The sequence below is a fragment of the Molossus molossus genome, unplaced genomic scaffold, assembly GCF_014108415.1.
Source record: "Molossus molossus isolate mMolMol1 unplaced genomic scaffold, mMolMol1.p scaffold_m16_p_20, whole genome shotgun sequence".
Lineage (NCBI taxonomy): Eukaryota > Metazoa > Chordata > Mammalia > Chiroptera > Molossidae > Molossus > Molossus molossus.
This window is the reverse complement of record NW_023425356.1, coordinates 37,057,973-37,075,196: the sequence shown is the minus strand read 5'-3', so window position 1 is coordinate 37,075,196 and position 17,224 is coordinate 37,057,973. Positions and strand designations below refer to the sequence as shown.

Here is a 17,224-nt window from a genome sequence, read left to right as displayed (position 1 = left end):
GTGAGAACTAAATAGTACACATGATGACTTTTTAAAAAATAGTCTGTATTTTTTATTTATTTTTATTTTTAAAATGTTTTTCTTGATTTCAGAAAGAGGAAGGGAGAGGGAGAGAGAAAGATAGAAACATCGATGAGAGAGAAACATCAACTGGCTGCCTCCTGCACTGAGGACCAAGCCCACCACCCGGTCATGTGCCCTGACTAGGAATCGAACCAGTGACACTCCTGCTGCAGGGGAGGATGACCAACCAACTGAGCCACATCGGTTGAGCAAATAGTAGTCTTTATTTTTCAGAACAGGTGTAGATTTACAGAAAAATGGAGAAGATAGTACAGAGGATTCCTACACACCTCATACCTAGCTCCCCGTTATTGATATTTTACATTAATATGGTACATTTGTTATAATTGACCAATATTGATACATTATTATTATTATTATTAACCACAGTTAATACTTTGTACAGGTTTCGTTAGTTTTTACTACCTAGTGTCCTTTTGTTCCATGATCCCAGCTGGGATACTGCATTATATTTAGCTAACATGTCTCCTTAGGTTCCTCTTGGTTGTGGCAGTTTGACTTAAGTTTTTTATCATGGAAAAAAGACATTAATATATAATTTTTCTAAAAGCTAGAAGTTTTAAAATGAGTAGACAGTTTTAAAATATATTGATGTTTTATGGTTGTGTACCTTTTCTTCTGCATCTCAGGTACTCTGTGAATGTGCCCTCCAGACTCCTTATGACAGCTTAAAACTGGGGATGTTGTCTGTCCTTTCCACTCTCTCCGGGACCATTGCTGTCAAACATTATTTCAGTATAGCTTCAGGTAAGGAGAAGAAAAGAGATGATATTTGGATGATGTGCTGATCCTTTTGTTCAAGTTGATGTTCAGGTGGTTTCCTCTATAAAGCCGTGGAATCTGGAAAGGTTTCTGCCTCCTACTCTGTTATATGCTAGTGATGTATTTGAAAATTATTTGTTAACTAATGCCTATGCTAATAAATCTTGCATCTTTGATCTTAACTCAAGGATATTGTTTTTCTATATTTATTCTTTTTTGAATTATATGTGGGTGCAACAATATTTTTGAGGATGCTTAAAATAGCTGGTTTGCTTTGGTATGTCTATGACTCAAAGTGCCCTTTGAATTAAAGTACACTTCAAAGGCCAAGTGATGGTGAATTTTCAAAGCAAATGTCATGCTACCTTTTAGGTGTATATTATCACTCTGGAAAATGATTAAAATAAAACTTGACCTCTGTTCCATAAGGCTTTGCTGGTTGCCTAATTCAGGATGAATGAACTCCACAAGACCATTAGTAATGTCCAGTGAGGAGCTTACTTACCTAACAGACTTTAGGCTAAAGTGTTTTGTTTTGTTTTGTTTTAATGCAAGTTTTGTGGAATCTTTATTGCTCTCTTTTATGGTAAATTAATTTGAATTGAATTAATTAAAGAACTATAATGTACATTGGTACATTAGTAGGGGATGTAGTAGCATAAAAAGGTCTGTCAATAGGGAACTCATTAAAGAAATTATGATACATAACTGCAATGAAGTCAGTGCAACTTATTCAAAAGAATATATGGCTTGGAATAATCTATGATGCAGTATTTAAAAGAAAATAAAGCAAGGTGCAAAACAGTGTATAAATGTAAAAAGAAAGAAATATGTATGCTTGCAAATTTATAGGCTCTCTGATACACAAGAAACTGGTAACATTGGGTGGATGAGGGAGACTTCACTCACAGAATCTTACCTTTTTCTATTTGTTAAACCTCTTGAGCTATGTGAATTTATCTTAGAAAATCATTTCTGAATAAATAAAATTTAAAGTAATAATTTTATTCCTGAAATAGTTACCATAGAAAAAGGCTAAAAAATACTGTATTTTAAAAACAGAATGTTGGCCAGCATCCTTGAATATGTGTCAGTGGAGGAAAAAGGAGACACCCCTCCCCCCCTGCATTATTGTCTATGTCCATGGTCACACATACATGCATATAAGTTCTGTGGTTTATCTCTTCCCTCCCCCCAAGTCCACTCTTCTCAGGTCCGTCAGTCTGTACCCTACTTCTATGTCTCTGGGTCTATTTTGTTCATCAGTTTGTTTTGTTCCATTATATTACACAAATAAGTGAGATCATGTGATATTTGTTTTTCTCTGATTGGCTTGTTTTGCTTAGGTTTTTAAAACACTACAGCTGTACCTAAACTAGTACTTTTAAGAAATCATGCCCTGGATGGTTTGGCTCAGCGGTTAGAGCATCGGCCTGCGGTCCGGAGAGACCCGGGTTCGGTTCCCGCTAAGGGCATGTACCTCGGTTGCAGTTTGTCCCCGGCCCTAGTTGGTTGTGCGGGTGGCGACCACTCGATGTGTCCCTTTCACGTCATCGTTTCTCTCTCTCTCTCTTCCTCTCTCTCCCTCCCACTCTACCTGAACAAAAAATGGAAAAATGTCCTCGGGTGAGGATGATAAAAAAAAAAAGAAATCAGTAAGGCTACCACACTGCCTGGGATAGTCTTGGTTTATGCCTGTTGTAATTAGTAGTATGTGTCCTATTCAACCTCAAAAAATATGGTCACCCTTGGTATGAGAGACAAGTTTGCAGTTAATAGGAATCATGGAGAAATAAGCAGAGGAAAAGGAGGAATGGGAGACTGCCAAGAAGTTGAATAAGCTGTGATTCTCCTGATTCTTCTCGAAGCTCACTTACAACTGAGAGCTTCTCTACTATCAATAAAAACATTCACAACATAAACCTTAAGTTTTAGAATTTCAATTGTGAATTTAAAAAGTTGCTGCAATCTTTAGCGTAAAACTTGAGATATAAAGCACAAAGGTAGTGCACAACTACAGTTTTATGACCTCGGTGCAAGATGCTTAAAATCTTTGGACTTCAAAGAGTAGGATATTGAATCTGATTATCCCCAAATCCTTCCTAGCTCTAATTTCATAAATTTTTATGTTATATTAAATTTTTGAGATATAACTAAATGTCAGCAATTGAGGTGGGAAAAGCAAACCTAAATTTTTTTGTTTCTCTTTTTATTCCTTTCTTGAAGGTAAGGTGTTACCCAACAAGAAGCCTTGAACTCCCAAGATAAAATCTGTAGTTGATTTGGCTTTTGCACTGTTCCTTAATCAGCTTTTAAAATATTTTTGTGGTCATGTCGTGTATTGATTTTAGTTTCTAAACCCTATAAAACTATTAGCACATACCTATTCTAAGTACCTTGACAGGAGAAAGAGAAGTGATGATATTATATTGATGATTAATGATGTAGAGGTAGAAAATTTTGTTAAAGTTTATTGGAGGTGTTCTCTTGAAAGTAAGAAACATGAACCTGTAAGCTGAAATGCTTTTGAACTATATAAATGAATTATAGTCTGTACTACTCTTCTCTGCTTCTTTAGGAAATGTGAGTTCTTCCCCCAGATCCTCTGACTTAGTCAGATTAGCCCAAGAGTGCTGTTACCATAATAACAGGGGCATTGCAGCTCATGGAGTCAGAGTGCTAACTAATATAACCGTCTCTTGTCAAGAAAAAGGTAAGTTTGACCTGGACTGATACTATGTATGAACTTTTGGATTGGAGTTCGGCACAGTTCTGTGTGTGTTTGGTTTTTAAACCTTTATTGCTTTTATCCAATGTGCTTTTATCTACAAGTTGCCTCCTTCTGAAGTGTTCTTAGAGCAAGTTTTCTCAAGACTACTTAATCCTTCGAAAAAAGTTTTTTAAACACAAAGACCTTGGGATTGGGATGGTGGAATAGAAAGGTTTTATGGAGCATTTCCTATTTCCTCCCACTGTTTACCTTTGCACATATGGTGCTGCGGATAGGGACTGTTTATGACTACCCTTGGTATAAGGTGATTTGTTCACCTGTAAAAAAATCTAGAAAATTTAGGGAAAAAAATATTTTAATTATTAAGGGGCTTAACTAACAGATAGTTTCATCTAGGGGCCAGTGAATTAACAGAGCAATGTGAATTAAATTTTCATAGAATTTACCTCTAGGTATCTAGAGCATTAAGCTGATTTGTATAATTAAGAAAGGCCTACATGAAAATTATTGCATATATTTTATTGTATTCCTAACATCTTTTGGCCAAAAGTCTTGGAGAAGTAAAACAGGAAATGCATTTGGGACATTCCACCTGTTTCCGTGTTTATTTTGATCTTTGTTAAGGAGCATAAGCTTAGTGCCTAGCACTGCTTGTTCCTGGTACTTATTTTTTAAAACACCCTTACCTTTACTAACCCTTACTTACACTGTTTGCCAAGCCCCAACACTAACTCAGGAGACCCTTCTTTCAGGTGTGTGTTGATTCTGATACAAATACTTAAACCTGGTTTGTTTGTTTGTTTGTTTGTTTGTTTATTTATTTCACACTACAGTAGTTAATTTTATTTGTTCAAGGACTCATACTACAAGCATTAACCCCAGCATGGGTTTTGATTCCGTGAGCCCAGATTCACATATTTAGGAAGAGAGAAGCAGCAAACTGTGACCCATGTACATGGGTAGGAACTAAAGGCTCCTGGTTAATCACACTGTAGTTTCTGAATCTCTACAGCCTGGGAGCCTGAAGTTACAGGTCTTTGAGGTCCTTCTGGATGTTCCACAGGGTATCTGTGCTCTTCTTGAGTTGAGCAATCTCCTCATCCTTCAGTTTCTGGTTGATAACACTGGTTAATCCCCGAGCATTCAAGATACATGGAAGGCTCAGGAAGACTTCATTCTCAATACCATACATCCCCTTCACCATCGTTGACACTGGATGAATCTGGATAGATTTTCAACATGGATTCAGTGAGATCGGCCACACTTAATCCGGTAGCCCAGTTGGTGTATCCTTTTAGCTTGATGACTTCATAGACACTTTCAACCACCGTCTTGTGCACTTCCTTCCAGTTCTCACTGTCATTGTCCATCCCCATTTCTGGACTCAGTTCCTGCAGAGAAATGCCGGCCACATTCACTCCACATGACCACACTTGAGTCACCATGTTCTCCCAAAATCCATCCATGGCAGCTGCTGGGATGAATGCCAAGTTTTTCAGACATAAGATAGCGAAATCTAGCAGAACCCAGATTATATCCACTTCCAATCACACGGTACTTGGTCCAAGTATCATACGTGAGAAGATCCACTGGATTAGAAATCACAATTATGATGCAGTCAAGACTGTACTTGATGATCTAAGGAATAATGAATTTGAAGACATTAACATTCCTCTGCACCAGGTTGAGATGACTCTCCCCCTCTTGCTGGCTGACTCCTGCAGTTACCACCACAATCTTAGAGTTGGCAGTCACAGAGTAATCTATATCGGCCACAATTTTAGGCATCTGAAGAAATAAACTCCCACGCTTCAGATCCATCATTTCTCCTTTGAGTTTATCTTCCGAAACATCCACAAGAGCAAGCTCGTCAGCCAGAGACTTTCCCAGAATGCTGATGGCACACGCCATGCCAACTTGTCCAACACCCATGACAGTAACCTTGTTGTTTGGGATTCCTGCCTTTTCTTCTGCAATTGGTGCAGTCAGTTTTTCCTTAAGAGTTGCCATTGTGCACAGGGGCGAGAAGGCTCTCCGGAGTGTAGTAAGAGTGGCGCCAAGAAGACAATGTCTGCTGTGTGAACCTGTTTTATTTTTGGCATAGTAGCTAGTATTTTCTATCATGTAACATAGAAAACTGCTGTTATGTTCTCAAAGCTGGCATATATTAACCTAAGTACAGTTAGCTAATATATTCAGAACTTTCTAGAACCTCTAGAGAAATTTTAGCCCTTAAGGTAGTGACAATTGCCAAAAAAAACTGCTATTACATGAGACATCTAAGGGATCTGTTTTTATTGGCCTCACTTAAAACATTAATATGATTATGTGGGGGTCCTCGTTACTTCCTCAAAGTGGTTCAGCTTTCATTAGAACCTGAAAATTGTAACATTCTAGGTGAAAATGTATCCTCATAATTAATGTCTGATTAGAAAGATTAACACATACTATAGAGTTTTTGCTGTTCCTAGTATTTTCCTCAGCTAATCTGGTGACAGTATTTCACTTATGCTTTATTTAAGCCTTTGTGGCTTTACACTATGGAAAACGGTATGGTGTTTCCTCAAAAAATTAAAAATTGAATTGCCATTTGACCCAGTGATCCCACTCCTAGGAATATACCCTAAGAAGCTCAAACACAGATCAGAAAGAATATATGTACCCCCATGTTAGCAGCACTATTTATAATAGCTAAGATCTGGAAACAGCCCAAGTGTCCATCAATAGATGAGTGGATAAAAAAACTGTGGTACATATACACAATGGAGTACTATGCAGCTGTGAGAAAGATCTCTTATCCTTTGAGACAACATGGAGGGACCTGGAAAGTATTATCCTAAGCGAAATAAGCCATACAGAGAAAGACAAATATCACGTGATCTCACTTATTTGTGGAATATAATGAACATAACTGTCTGAGGAACAGGGTAGTCCCAGAGACGTGGAAGTCACAGACTGACAATCCTCAGAAGAGGGGATGGTGGGGGAGAGATAAACCACAGCACTTATACACATGTACGCATAACCAATGGACATGGACAACAAAGCTGGGGACAGGGCAGGGAGGGATGGAGAGGAGGGTATCAGTGGGGGGGAAAGAAGAAACATCTGTAACAAAAATAAAATAAATAATAAATAAAACCTTTGTGGCTTTAGCTATTAATATATATATTTTTTATAATCTTTAGTGAAGTAGTAGAAATACAGAAGTCTGAAGATAGCCTTTACATTTCAGAAGTTTTTTCAGATGTACTTTTTTAGAAAGATTAGCTTTGCTCATTGAGGTATTTCCTGTGTCTTAGACTCCTTAATGGTTTTTCTTTGCTCGTGTGTGTGTGTGTGTGTGTGTGTGTGTGTGTGTATTTAATCTTCTCTACTTGACCACTATAAAACAGTGTTTTTCTTCTAGACCTGTTGGCACTGGAGCAAGATGCTGTGTTTGGCCTGGAATCCCTTCTGATACTTTGTAGTCAAGATGATAGTCCAGGTGCTCAAGCCACTTTAAAGGTGAAAATATCACTTATTTTAATTTATTGCCGATTTTTATTACCTAAGCTAGGAATTGACACTCTCTCTGTAAAGGGCCATTTAGTAAATATTTTACATTTTGCAGGTTATACACTCGATATACTCTTTGTCCCGGCTACTCAGTTATATATTTGTAGGACAAAAGAACTGTAGACATTATGTTTTAAAAAGGGTGTGTGTGTGTTCTTTGTTTACAAAACACAGACCAGGATTTGGCACAAGGGCAATAGTTCATCGATTTTCAACCTTTTTCATCTCATGGCACACATAAACTAATTACCAAAATTCTGCAACACACACACAGACACAAAAAGTATGTTTTTTGCCGATCTGACCAAAAAAAAAATAGGTATAATTTTGATTCATTCACACCAGGTGGCTATTTTGTGTTGGCTGTTATTTTTTTATTTGGCAATCTAAGGGAAAAGAAGTCAGTGTTCCTAACTAAAGAGTCAGGTATTGCATGTTTTAAAAATTCCACAGGCCCTGGCCAGTGTGGCTTAGTTGGTTGGAGCATCATCCAATGCACCAAAAGGTCCTGGGTTCTATTCCCCATCAGGGCACACATACCTGGGTTACAGGTTTGATCCTCAGTTGGGGCAGGTATGGGAGGCAACCTATCGATGTTTCTCTCACATTAATGTTTCTCTCTCCCCGTCCCCCCTTCTTCTGTCTCTAAAATCAATAAAAACATGTCCTCAGCTAAGGATTAAAAAAAAATTTTTTTTCACAGCACACAGGTTGAAAATTGCTGCAATAGTTTATTAACTCATGGCTTATAGGAACATTCACCTTGGTCTTCACTTTCAAAATTGGCATTTTGACCATTATGAGCTTTGGCCTATTTTGCCATCATTTGACAGTATTTATTAACTTGTAGTAGATACGTATAATGTGGAGAAAAGCTAAATAGGCAGAGCTCCTGCACTTTTTGAAGTTTATGATCTGGGGTAACATGGATAAGATCACAAAAGACTGTTGAACTAATTGCAGCCAAGCTCTGTGTATGTAGGTTTATATTCATTTCTCAAGTACAGAAGTCCCAGTTTTAAAGCAAAGTGAAGAATTGTGAAAATTTCCTCTTTCACTTACTTATAGAAATTATCTTAGAGATATTTAAGATTTTTAAAATGTGAAATGAGACTACTCTTTTTGGAGTAAAACATAAAATATAATTTATGATGGTACAAAATCAATAATTAAGAAAAGCATGGTTAATAGAACTGGAAGGCTATTAGGTAGACATTGGAGAATAGAAGGCCTATAGCTTGTCTAAGGTGTGGCTTAAAGGAATATAGCATGTTTAGTAAAGGTGTGATGAACAATAAAGATACTAGTACCATTAAATAAAATTGATCATCAAGAGGTATTTACATAAAAGAAGTAGGCAACGTGTGTTTGGCACGATTCATCCCAAGTGCCTTTGGAACCACGATATGTAAGGGTTTTTGTTTGTTTGTTTTTAAAGAAAACCAAATAATATTTCTCCAGTTATGGATGTTAGTAAAACACTAGCCTCACCACAGTGGGATATACATACTGGTCAATAAAGGTTCTTGTGTTCAAGAAGCACCCCATTGAGAGACTACTGACATTTATATAAGGGACTGTAATACTAAGTCAAATGCAGTAAGTTCTCTAAGGTATAGATAAAAGTGCAATTCTAATTAGAAAATAGAATTGGGAGAGATTAATTTCATCTAAGGATGTTAGGGAAGACTTGAACAAGTTGATATCATATGAGTTGAACCTTGAAAGATGGGGTAGAATTTTATTGTTTGAGGAAAGATCATTTGAAATAGAGAGACTATTGTTATACAAAGGTTGAAAGCAAAAATGTACCTGTTCTGTTGGAAGAATGGTGAGTAGCCCACTGTGGCTAGATGACAAATAGGAGATTGGAAAAGTAGTTTACAGCTCAATCTGAAAGATATCAAATATAATGCTAAGGAACATTAGCTTGATTCTGTAAGTAGTGAGGAGATACTAAAATTTTAAAGAAATGGACATGCTCTAATGTTGTAATTTTACTTTTTAAATTTGTCTTTTATGCACTAAACTTTGTTAAAGGCTTATTGCATACCTTTTTTTTTTTTATCTTTACAATAATACTGTATTGTGAAATTTGTCCTCCTCTTACATTCATGAGGAAATTAAGACTCAGAGAGATAAAATGACTTGTTCAAAGACACCCAGCTAATGAAGAGCAAGCTGGCCTTCAGCTCCAGGTTTTTCAGACTCTAAAGCTCTTTTTATCTTCCTAACACCACACTGAGAGCTACATGGTTCTAGTCTGAGGGATGGATTAATGGACTCATCTTTCCAAAGATTGGAATTAGGGAGGGATTTCTGTTGTGATAAAATGGAAAGGAGCTAAGGTTGGTGTCAGAGACTTGACAAAAGTGGAAATTACTGGATTTAGCAGTCAGTTGGCTATATAACAGTGAGAGGACTTCTGAGTTTCCAGTTTTGATGAGTGGGATATTATTGATGCCTTTAACTGGCCTGAATAGAAGCTCTAAAGCAAATTGGTTTTTTGCCCTGGCCAGTTTGGCTCAGCGGTTAGAGCGTCAGCCTGCGGTCCGGAGAGACCCGGGTTCGGTTCCCGCTAAGGGCACATACTTCGGTTGCAGTTTGTCCCCGGCCCTGGTTGGTCGTGCGGGTGGCAGCCACTCGATGTGTCCCTTCACGTCGATGTTTCTCACTCTCTCTCCCTTCCTCTCTCTCCCTCCCACTCTATCTGTACAAAAAATGGAAAAAATATCCTCGGGTGAGGATTAAAAAATAAATAAAAAAATAAAAAAATAAAGCAAATTGGTTTTTGATTTCACTTAAGACATAAGAGAAAATTAGAAGCCTCTTCCCTACTTCAGTGTGCTTGAGTCACGCAGGGTACCTTAAACTGCGAACTCTCAGTAACACACACGTGCGCGTGCACACATACACACAGTTAATACATTAAGTTTGGGATGGGTAGGACTCATGAATCTATATTTTTTTAGTATAGGGAGATGATGGCATAGGTAAGTTTACAAATCACGTTTTAGAAGCTGTTCTTAAAAGTAATGAAAGTACAGTCATGGTGACATTCAGTTTGGCATATATTTTGCCTCTTCAGCATTATGATTTTCATCTCATCTTTTTTTTTTTTTAATACTCTTAGATTACAATGAGTGGTTAATATGCAGTCCTGACTTGTTATTTAATTTTAAACGTGGCACAATTTGCATATCCTAATGTAGGGTCTATTATGTCATGTGTTTCCTATGAAGAAAAATGTTATGCCAACAAAAAAGCCTTTTCCTGGATTTTTCCCAGTGACTTATACAAAGTTCTTTTCTTTAAAGCTTCGTGTAATACCTTCAAAGCATAACTGGTCTATTTTTTTTTTTGTGATGCACAGATTGCTCTGAATTGTATGGTGAAGTTGGCCAAGGGCAGACCCCATCTTAGCCAGTCCGTGGTTGAGACCTTGTTGACTCAGTTGCACAGTGCTCAGGATGCTGCCCGGATCCTGATGTGCCATTGCCTGGCCGCCATTGCCATGCAGCTGCCAGTGCTGGGCGATGGGATGCTGAGTGACCTCATGGAGCTCTACAAGGTTATCGGACGGTCAGCCACAGACAAGCAACAGGAGCTTCTGGTAAAGTGCCACCTTGGGAACCTGCTGTGGGTGAATAGGATGTGGTGTAGTGAGAATCACCTTAAGCAGTTAACATTACTGCTTGACTTTACTTAGAAAGCAAAACAAATAACAGGTTAAAGTAATTAAGACCAGGAAATGCTGAAGTCAAAATAAAATTGGAACCATGAGCTTTTTATTATTTTCACTTTTGATTTAGAAAGGCCTATTTAGTTCAGATCTAAAACTCCTTTCTTCCTAAGTCTTGTTAAGAAAGCTTAGTGTAGCCAAAGCCTTCAATCTGATGTTTTTGTTCTAATACAAAGAAAAAATGAAAATGGATTTTTTTCTTTTTTATACAAAGCAAGTAAATAATGAACTAAGCCCTGTTTTGTACTTCCAAAAATATAAGTTAAAGACCTGATTATAACAGCTGCCATAAATTAGCCCAGATTCTTCTTTTCCAATCCAGGACCTCTTTAACTGTATAGGATCCAGTTTAGGTTTCAGTGTAGTGCTGGGGTTGGGAGAGGTGCATGCTTATAAAGAAACAGAGCCATGGAAGTGATCACAATGTTTAGCTGAAAGTTCTACCAAGCTGAGAGTAGGCTACATTCTAAATAGGCATAAATTAGATGTCAGCCTTCAGTGGGCCATTCCATATTGTTTCTGGTCTTCTGAATTGGGAAAGCCTAATGAAATTACTTACTCAAGCCTATTTTATATTTAATTCTGCAGGGCATATTCTGTAAAAGATTACCCTATTCATCATTTGCTGTCAGGAAAGGGGTTACCCTGAGGACCAAGTGGCAGTGCTTATGGGAATGGCATCATACAGTTACTGCAATATGTATGGACCTTTGTATATATCAGCTTTGGAATACTAAGAAGCAGTTAGCCAAGTTTTTTTTTTTTTTTATTGAAGCAGCATTTTCACTGATGTTCTTTATCCTTTTTTTGTTAGTACTATTTTAAGGCAGTGTTAATTATGAACATCATATTCAAAAAAATGTAAAGAATAATACAGTGAAAACTCTTGCATCCATCACCTAGCTTAAGAAAAAATATTACCAATACAGTTGAATTTCACTTCCTTGTATACCTCCCTTCTCCTAGAGGTAACCACTGTCCTGAATTTGGTGTTTATCATTCCCATGCATGTTGTTATACATTTACTACCTCAGTATATATACAAAGTAATATGCACTATTATTTTGCATTTTTTTTTTTTTTTATCCTCACCTGAGGACATTTTTTCATTTTTTGCACAGATAAAGTGGGAGGGAGAGAGAGGAACAGAGAAAGAGAAACATCGATGTGAAGGGACACATCGAGTGGCTGCCACCCGCACGACCAACCAGGGCCGGGGACAAACTGCAACCGAAGTACGTGCCCTTAGCGGGAACCGAACCCGGGTCTCTCCGTACCGCAGGCCGACGCTCTAACCGCTGAGCCAAACCGGCCAGGGCTTATTTTGCATATTTTTAACTTTATGTAAATGCTATCATAATGCATGTAATCTTTTGCATTTTGTTGATTTTTCTCCTGTTTTGTTGAAATCACCTATATTAAAAGACATATCTCTAGTTTACTCATTTCACTGCTGTATAGTATTTCATTGTATGATTTTATAATTTACCCATATTTATGAGAATTATTTCTAATATTTGCTGTTATAAACAGTTGTTTGAACAATGGGATAAATTGCTCAATGACTTCAAATTGAAAAATAATAAATGTCAAGGGAGAACAAATTTTGTTCTTTTTTGATAGACTGTTGTTACTAGTTTTTCTTCCTTTTGTGTAAGGTTATCTGTGATATTGGGTAGAATTACATGATTTTTTAAATTGTCTTACTTCTTGGTCAATGTTAGGTGAGTTTGGCCACTGTGATATTTGTCGCCAGTCAGAAAGCACTATCTGCTGAAATAAAGGCAGTCATTAAGCAGCAGCTTGAAAGTGTCTCCAACGGATGGACCGTGTACCGAATTGCCAGACAGGCATCCAGAATGGTATGTGTGATCCATGTGAACTGGGTTAGTGAATATGGCAGGTTGCACACCTTAGATTGTAAGATTGCTACTCCTCGTCAAAACTGCAAATAAAGATGGAAGCACTTCTCAGTCATGGTATTGAAAGATGATGAAAGAGCCCTGGCACGTTTAGCTCAGCGGTTGGAGCATCAGCCTGCGGACCAGACAGTCCCAGGTTCGGTTCCCGCTAGGGGCATGTACCAAAAAAAAAAAAAAGAAAGATGATGAAAGAAAGGACCTCGTTTTTTTTAATCCTCACCTGAGGATATTTTTTCATTTATCTTCAGATAGTGTGGGAGGGAGGAAAGGAGAGAGAGAAAAACATCGACTTGAGAGAGACACTTCAACTGGTTGTCTCCTGCAAGACCTGTCCAGGACCAGGGACGAACTGCAACCAAAGTACATGCCCTTGGCTGGAATCGGACCCAGGAGTCATTGGTCCACAGGCTGATGCTCTAACCACTGAGCAAAACCAGCCAGGACAGAAAAGACCTTGTTTTTAATGTTTCTCATATAAGAATGGCAGGTATGTTATGGGGAAGTCCCACAGGAATTCTAAAAATCTAGCTCTTTCTGGCTGTAAGTTGTTAGTACTACTTTCATTTCACGTAATGCTCTCAAGCACAGTCACCTCCCACCCACCATTGTCCTCCTTTATCAATACACCATTTCTGCATTCCCTTTCTCCAAACTTACCATTCTTGTGAGGAAGTGGCAATATGGAAAGCCTAACAATTTTCATCACTTTTGTTGGAAAGGAAAGAAATACAGAACTTTGGATAGTATAGATAGTCTTTGGGGTTAAGTCCGGAGAGCAAAGTTGGAACAGCATTATTCTAGGAGATTGAAGCACATGTTCTCCTTGTTTCTCCAACAGGAGGAGGACCTCTATAGGACGATTCTGTTATACACAACTGTCCCAAATATTCAAACACTGCAGGGCACTGAGCATCCGTGGCCCCAGGCGTTAAATGGCATTCCCATCACCGCCCCGCCCCCCCCCCCACACACACACATATAACTACCCTCCCCGGTCATTTCCAGAGGCAGGCACAGTACTCTTCTTGATAGTCACATGGAATTTACTGGAGTTTCCTCCTACCCCACTAAATACTGAATAACATACAATAAGTATTTATACTTTCTGTATTTTGAACTAAAATTCTAGACTCAGGTGGTAGTTAATCACATTTATTTTCTTTGAGGAACCCTTTTAGTAAAGAACTGCACAGGTTACGTAAAAGCAGCTCAGCATATGTTCTCTGAGAAAATACTTAGACTGAATCTCAAAGTGTTATATAATAAAGGAATGACTGGTACAGCTTATCCAAGATTTGGGTTTGTCTTTTAGCTGCTAATTCAAGGGTAAGAACTTCATTATGTGCCATGATTTTTTTTTTTTTTTTTAGGGTAACCATGATATGGCCAGAGAGCTTTATCAGAGTTTGCTGACTCAGGTTGCCTCAGAACATTTCTACTTCTGGCTGAATAGTTTGAAGGAGTTCTCAAATGCAGAACAGTGTCTCACTGGGTTGCAAGAGGAGAAATATAGTTCAGCACTTTCTTGCATTGCTGAGTCTTTAAAATTTTACCACAAAGGGATTGCATCCTTAACAGTAAGTCCTCTTAATTCTCCTTTGGTGTTGATAACATGTGTGAGAAGGGCCTCCCTTCTCTTTTTATTATCCTATTTTAACTCCTTTGAAACATCTGCTGACATATATATGACAATATTAAAGTAACAAATAGGAAATGGAGGTAAATCCTTAACTCCTCATCTACTTTTTAATATTTGTATATTGGTGAGTTTATTGTTTATTTTTATTCAGTACCAGGAACCATATATGAAGAGGATTACAGAATCCGTGCAGAAGGGATAAGTGGAGATATGATCCTCCCTTTCCTAAATCCTATTAGTAACACCCCAGCCTCAGTCACTGCCGCCAGCAACATAAACTCCCCTCCCACCTCATACCTTGGAGCTGCTCACTTAAGGAACTAAAGTTTCTTGCTTTGTGGATAAAGAAGAAATGATCAAGGATGCTAGCTAGTGTCCCCCCTCTATGATATCCCCTATTCCAAATTAACAGTCAGCTAAATTTTTTATTTTCTCCGCTAAGTAAGAGGGGTTGCAGAGAAGGCAGACACTTCATATTTCTTATGTTTCCTTGAAATCAGTAAGAACCTGTTCCCTTAAAGAGCATTTTCTGTGTTAATGCAAGGACCTTTCCCCCTTAAAAGTAAAGAGTTTATATAATCAACATTAAACATTTTTAAAATATGTCATACAACTTTTAAAATTTTTTATATCTAGATGGGACCATAAAACTTTTGGTACCTGTTTATATTCGTTTATCATGTAGTCTAAAATATTTTTAATAGTGGCCCATTCTAAAAGAAATGCTTCAAAGTAGAACAAAGGATAAACAGACGTCACTAAAGAATATTCATACTACTGTGGGTACATATCTTTTGAAGTATGATTTTTCTGGTTAGGATTGATTGCTATTTTATTTATGTATTTATTTATTTATTTATTTATTTATTTATTTATTTTTCTTTATTAATTTTAGAGAGAGAGAAAGGGAGAGGAGGAAGAAAGAGATAGGAACATCTATGAGAGAGAACATCGATTGGCCACCTCCTACATGCCCCCCACTGGGGATTGGGCCCACAACCTGGGCATACGCCATGGCTGGCAATCAAACCAGCGACCTCTTGGTGCATGGGTCGATGCTCAACCACTGAACCACAGCGGCTGGGCTGATTGCTATTTTAAAATGGAAGCTCCTCTTTATTTAAAAAAGTAGCATTGATTGCTATCATTATTTTTCCTCTTGCTTATTCTAGGGAAATATTGTTGTTACCTATATCAGGCTAATAAATGTCTCAGAAAATCAAAAGTTATAATTATTGGTTCCTATCAATAGAATTATTTCATTTTCTAGTTTATGTGGAGCAGAAAATTGATAATCATTCAGTACAGTAAATGCTAAGAACTGTGAAACAAGCTCACGGAACTGTGAGACAGATGGAATTAATATTATGAAAAACTCTTTAATATTTAATAGTCTTTTAAAGATTTGTGTGTTATGCGTATTTAATGAGGCTTGGCAGTAATTAAGGACTAAAGTCTGACGTAGAAAGAAAGTACTCGGTTGACAGACAGAAGGCCCTTGTCTTAGTCTTCACTCTGCCATTTACACATTGTGACCTAAGGCAGTTTTATGGGTCTCTGATCATCTCCTTTTGAAATGGAGTTCTTTTATTCAACAGGCTATAAGCACTTGCTATTACATTTCTAAACCCTGCTTGTGGATTTTTAAAAGTCTGGAAATGATTCTCCATTTGAGAATAGTCTAAAGGGGAGGGCGGTATCGTTCTTATAGTCCTTTGGAACTTCCCACATTTCTGATTGTACTATACTATCAGGCTTTATTTATTTATTTATTTATATGTTTTTATTGATTTTTTTAGAGAGAGAGAGGTGGGGAGAGAGAAATAGAAACATTGATATGAGAAATATCTATCTGCTGCCTCCTGCTCGCCCCCTACTGGGGATTGAACCTGCAACCCAGGCATGTGCCCTGACCCCGAATGAAACCAGCACCTCTCAGTCCATGGGACGGCCACTGAGCCACACTGGCCCAGCCTATCAGGCTTTTTTAAAGATTTTAATCTATTCATTTGGCAAGTGTGGATCTGAAATTAGCTGTCTTTTTTTTTTTTTAATCCTCACCTGAGGATATTTTTTCATTTTTTGTTCTGATAGAGTGGGAGGGAGAGAGGAAAACATCGATGTGAGAGAGACACATCGAGTGGTTGCCACCTGCACGGCCCTGGGGCCGGGGACAAACTGCAACCGAGGTATGTGCCCTTAGTGGGAACCGAACCTGGGTCTCTCTGGTCCACAGGCCAACGCTTTAACCGCTAAGCCAAACTGGCCAGAGCTGTCTTTTTAACTAAGAGGATATGAGTGTGGGCTGACCTTTATTCTCCCTGACACATGGATGATCTAACCTGAGATTGTACAGCTAAACTATGAGGATTATGCTTTTTACCTGGTTCAAGCAAACGAAACAGAAGTTGAAAATTCTGTGCTTATAGGAATCCTGTAGCAATGTTGGGTGTCAAATTTCCCAACACAGTGATTAATGATAGACTTATCTTGCTTGTTAGGATAAAAATAGTAAAAAGTACTGTTGTAGACCGACGAGACAGACCAGTCTCAGACTCCGAACTGGGTTCAAATTAAGAGAGCTTTATTAGCCGCACGGCGACTGTCCCATCCTGCACAGAGGAGAGAGCAGCCCTGAGCTCAGGGGCAGGATTGCTTATATAGTTGTCTTAGCCCCGTTAAGGAATTTGGGCTAAGCTCGCAAGCGCGTACAGAAGCAGATATCCACCGTTAGCCTTTTCGCCCGAGGGACGAACTAACTATACAATGGGTTAACTCTGGCTGAT

General features: G+C 38.1%; 1 protein-coding gene and 1 pseudogene across 4 annotated transcripts in view; one reads left to right on the top strand and one right to left on the bottom strand.

The window, feature by feature from the left end:
* Positions 1-17,224, top strand: part of INTS7 (integrator complex subunit 7) — a 78,107-nt gene that overhangs the window by 36,472 nt on the left and 24,411 nt on the right. For 3 of the 4 annotated variants that reach the window (XM_036272843.1, XM_036272844.1, XM_036272841.1), the window contains 6 exons: positions 714-831; positions 3,425-3,559; positions 6,987-7,084; positions 10,509-10,748; positions 12,602-12,739; positions 14,170-14,376. In XM_036272843.1, the coding sequence (XP_036128736.1) occupies positions 714-831; positions 3,425-3,559; positions 6,987-7,084; positions 10,509-10,748; positions 12,602-12,739; positions 14,170-14,376 (936 nt within the window). The remainder of the gene's footprint in view (positions 1-713; positions 832-3,424; positions 3,560-6,986; positions 7,085-10,508; positions 10,749-12,601; positions 12,740-14,169; positions 14,377-17,224) is intronic. The other variant, XM_036272842.1, reaches the window with a different exon arrangement.
* LOC118637419 lies at positions 4,605-5,587 on the bottom strand (annotated as a pseudogene).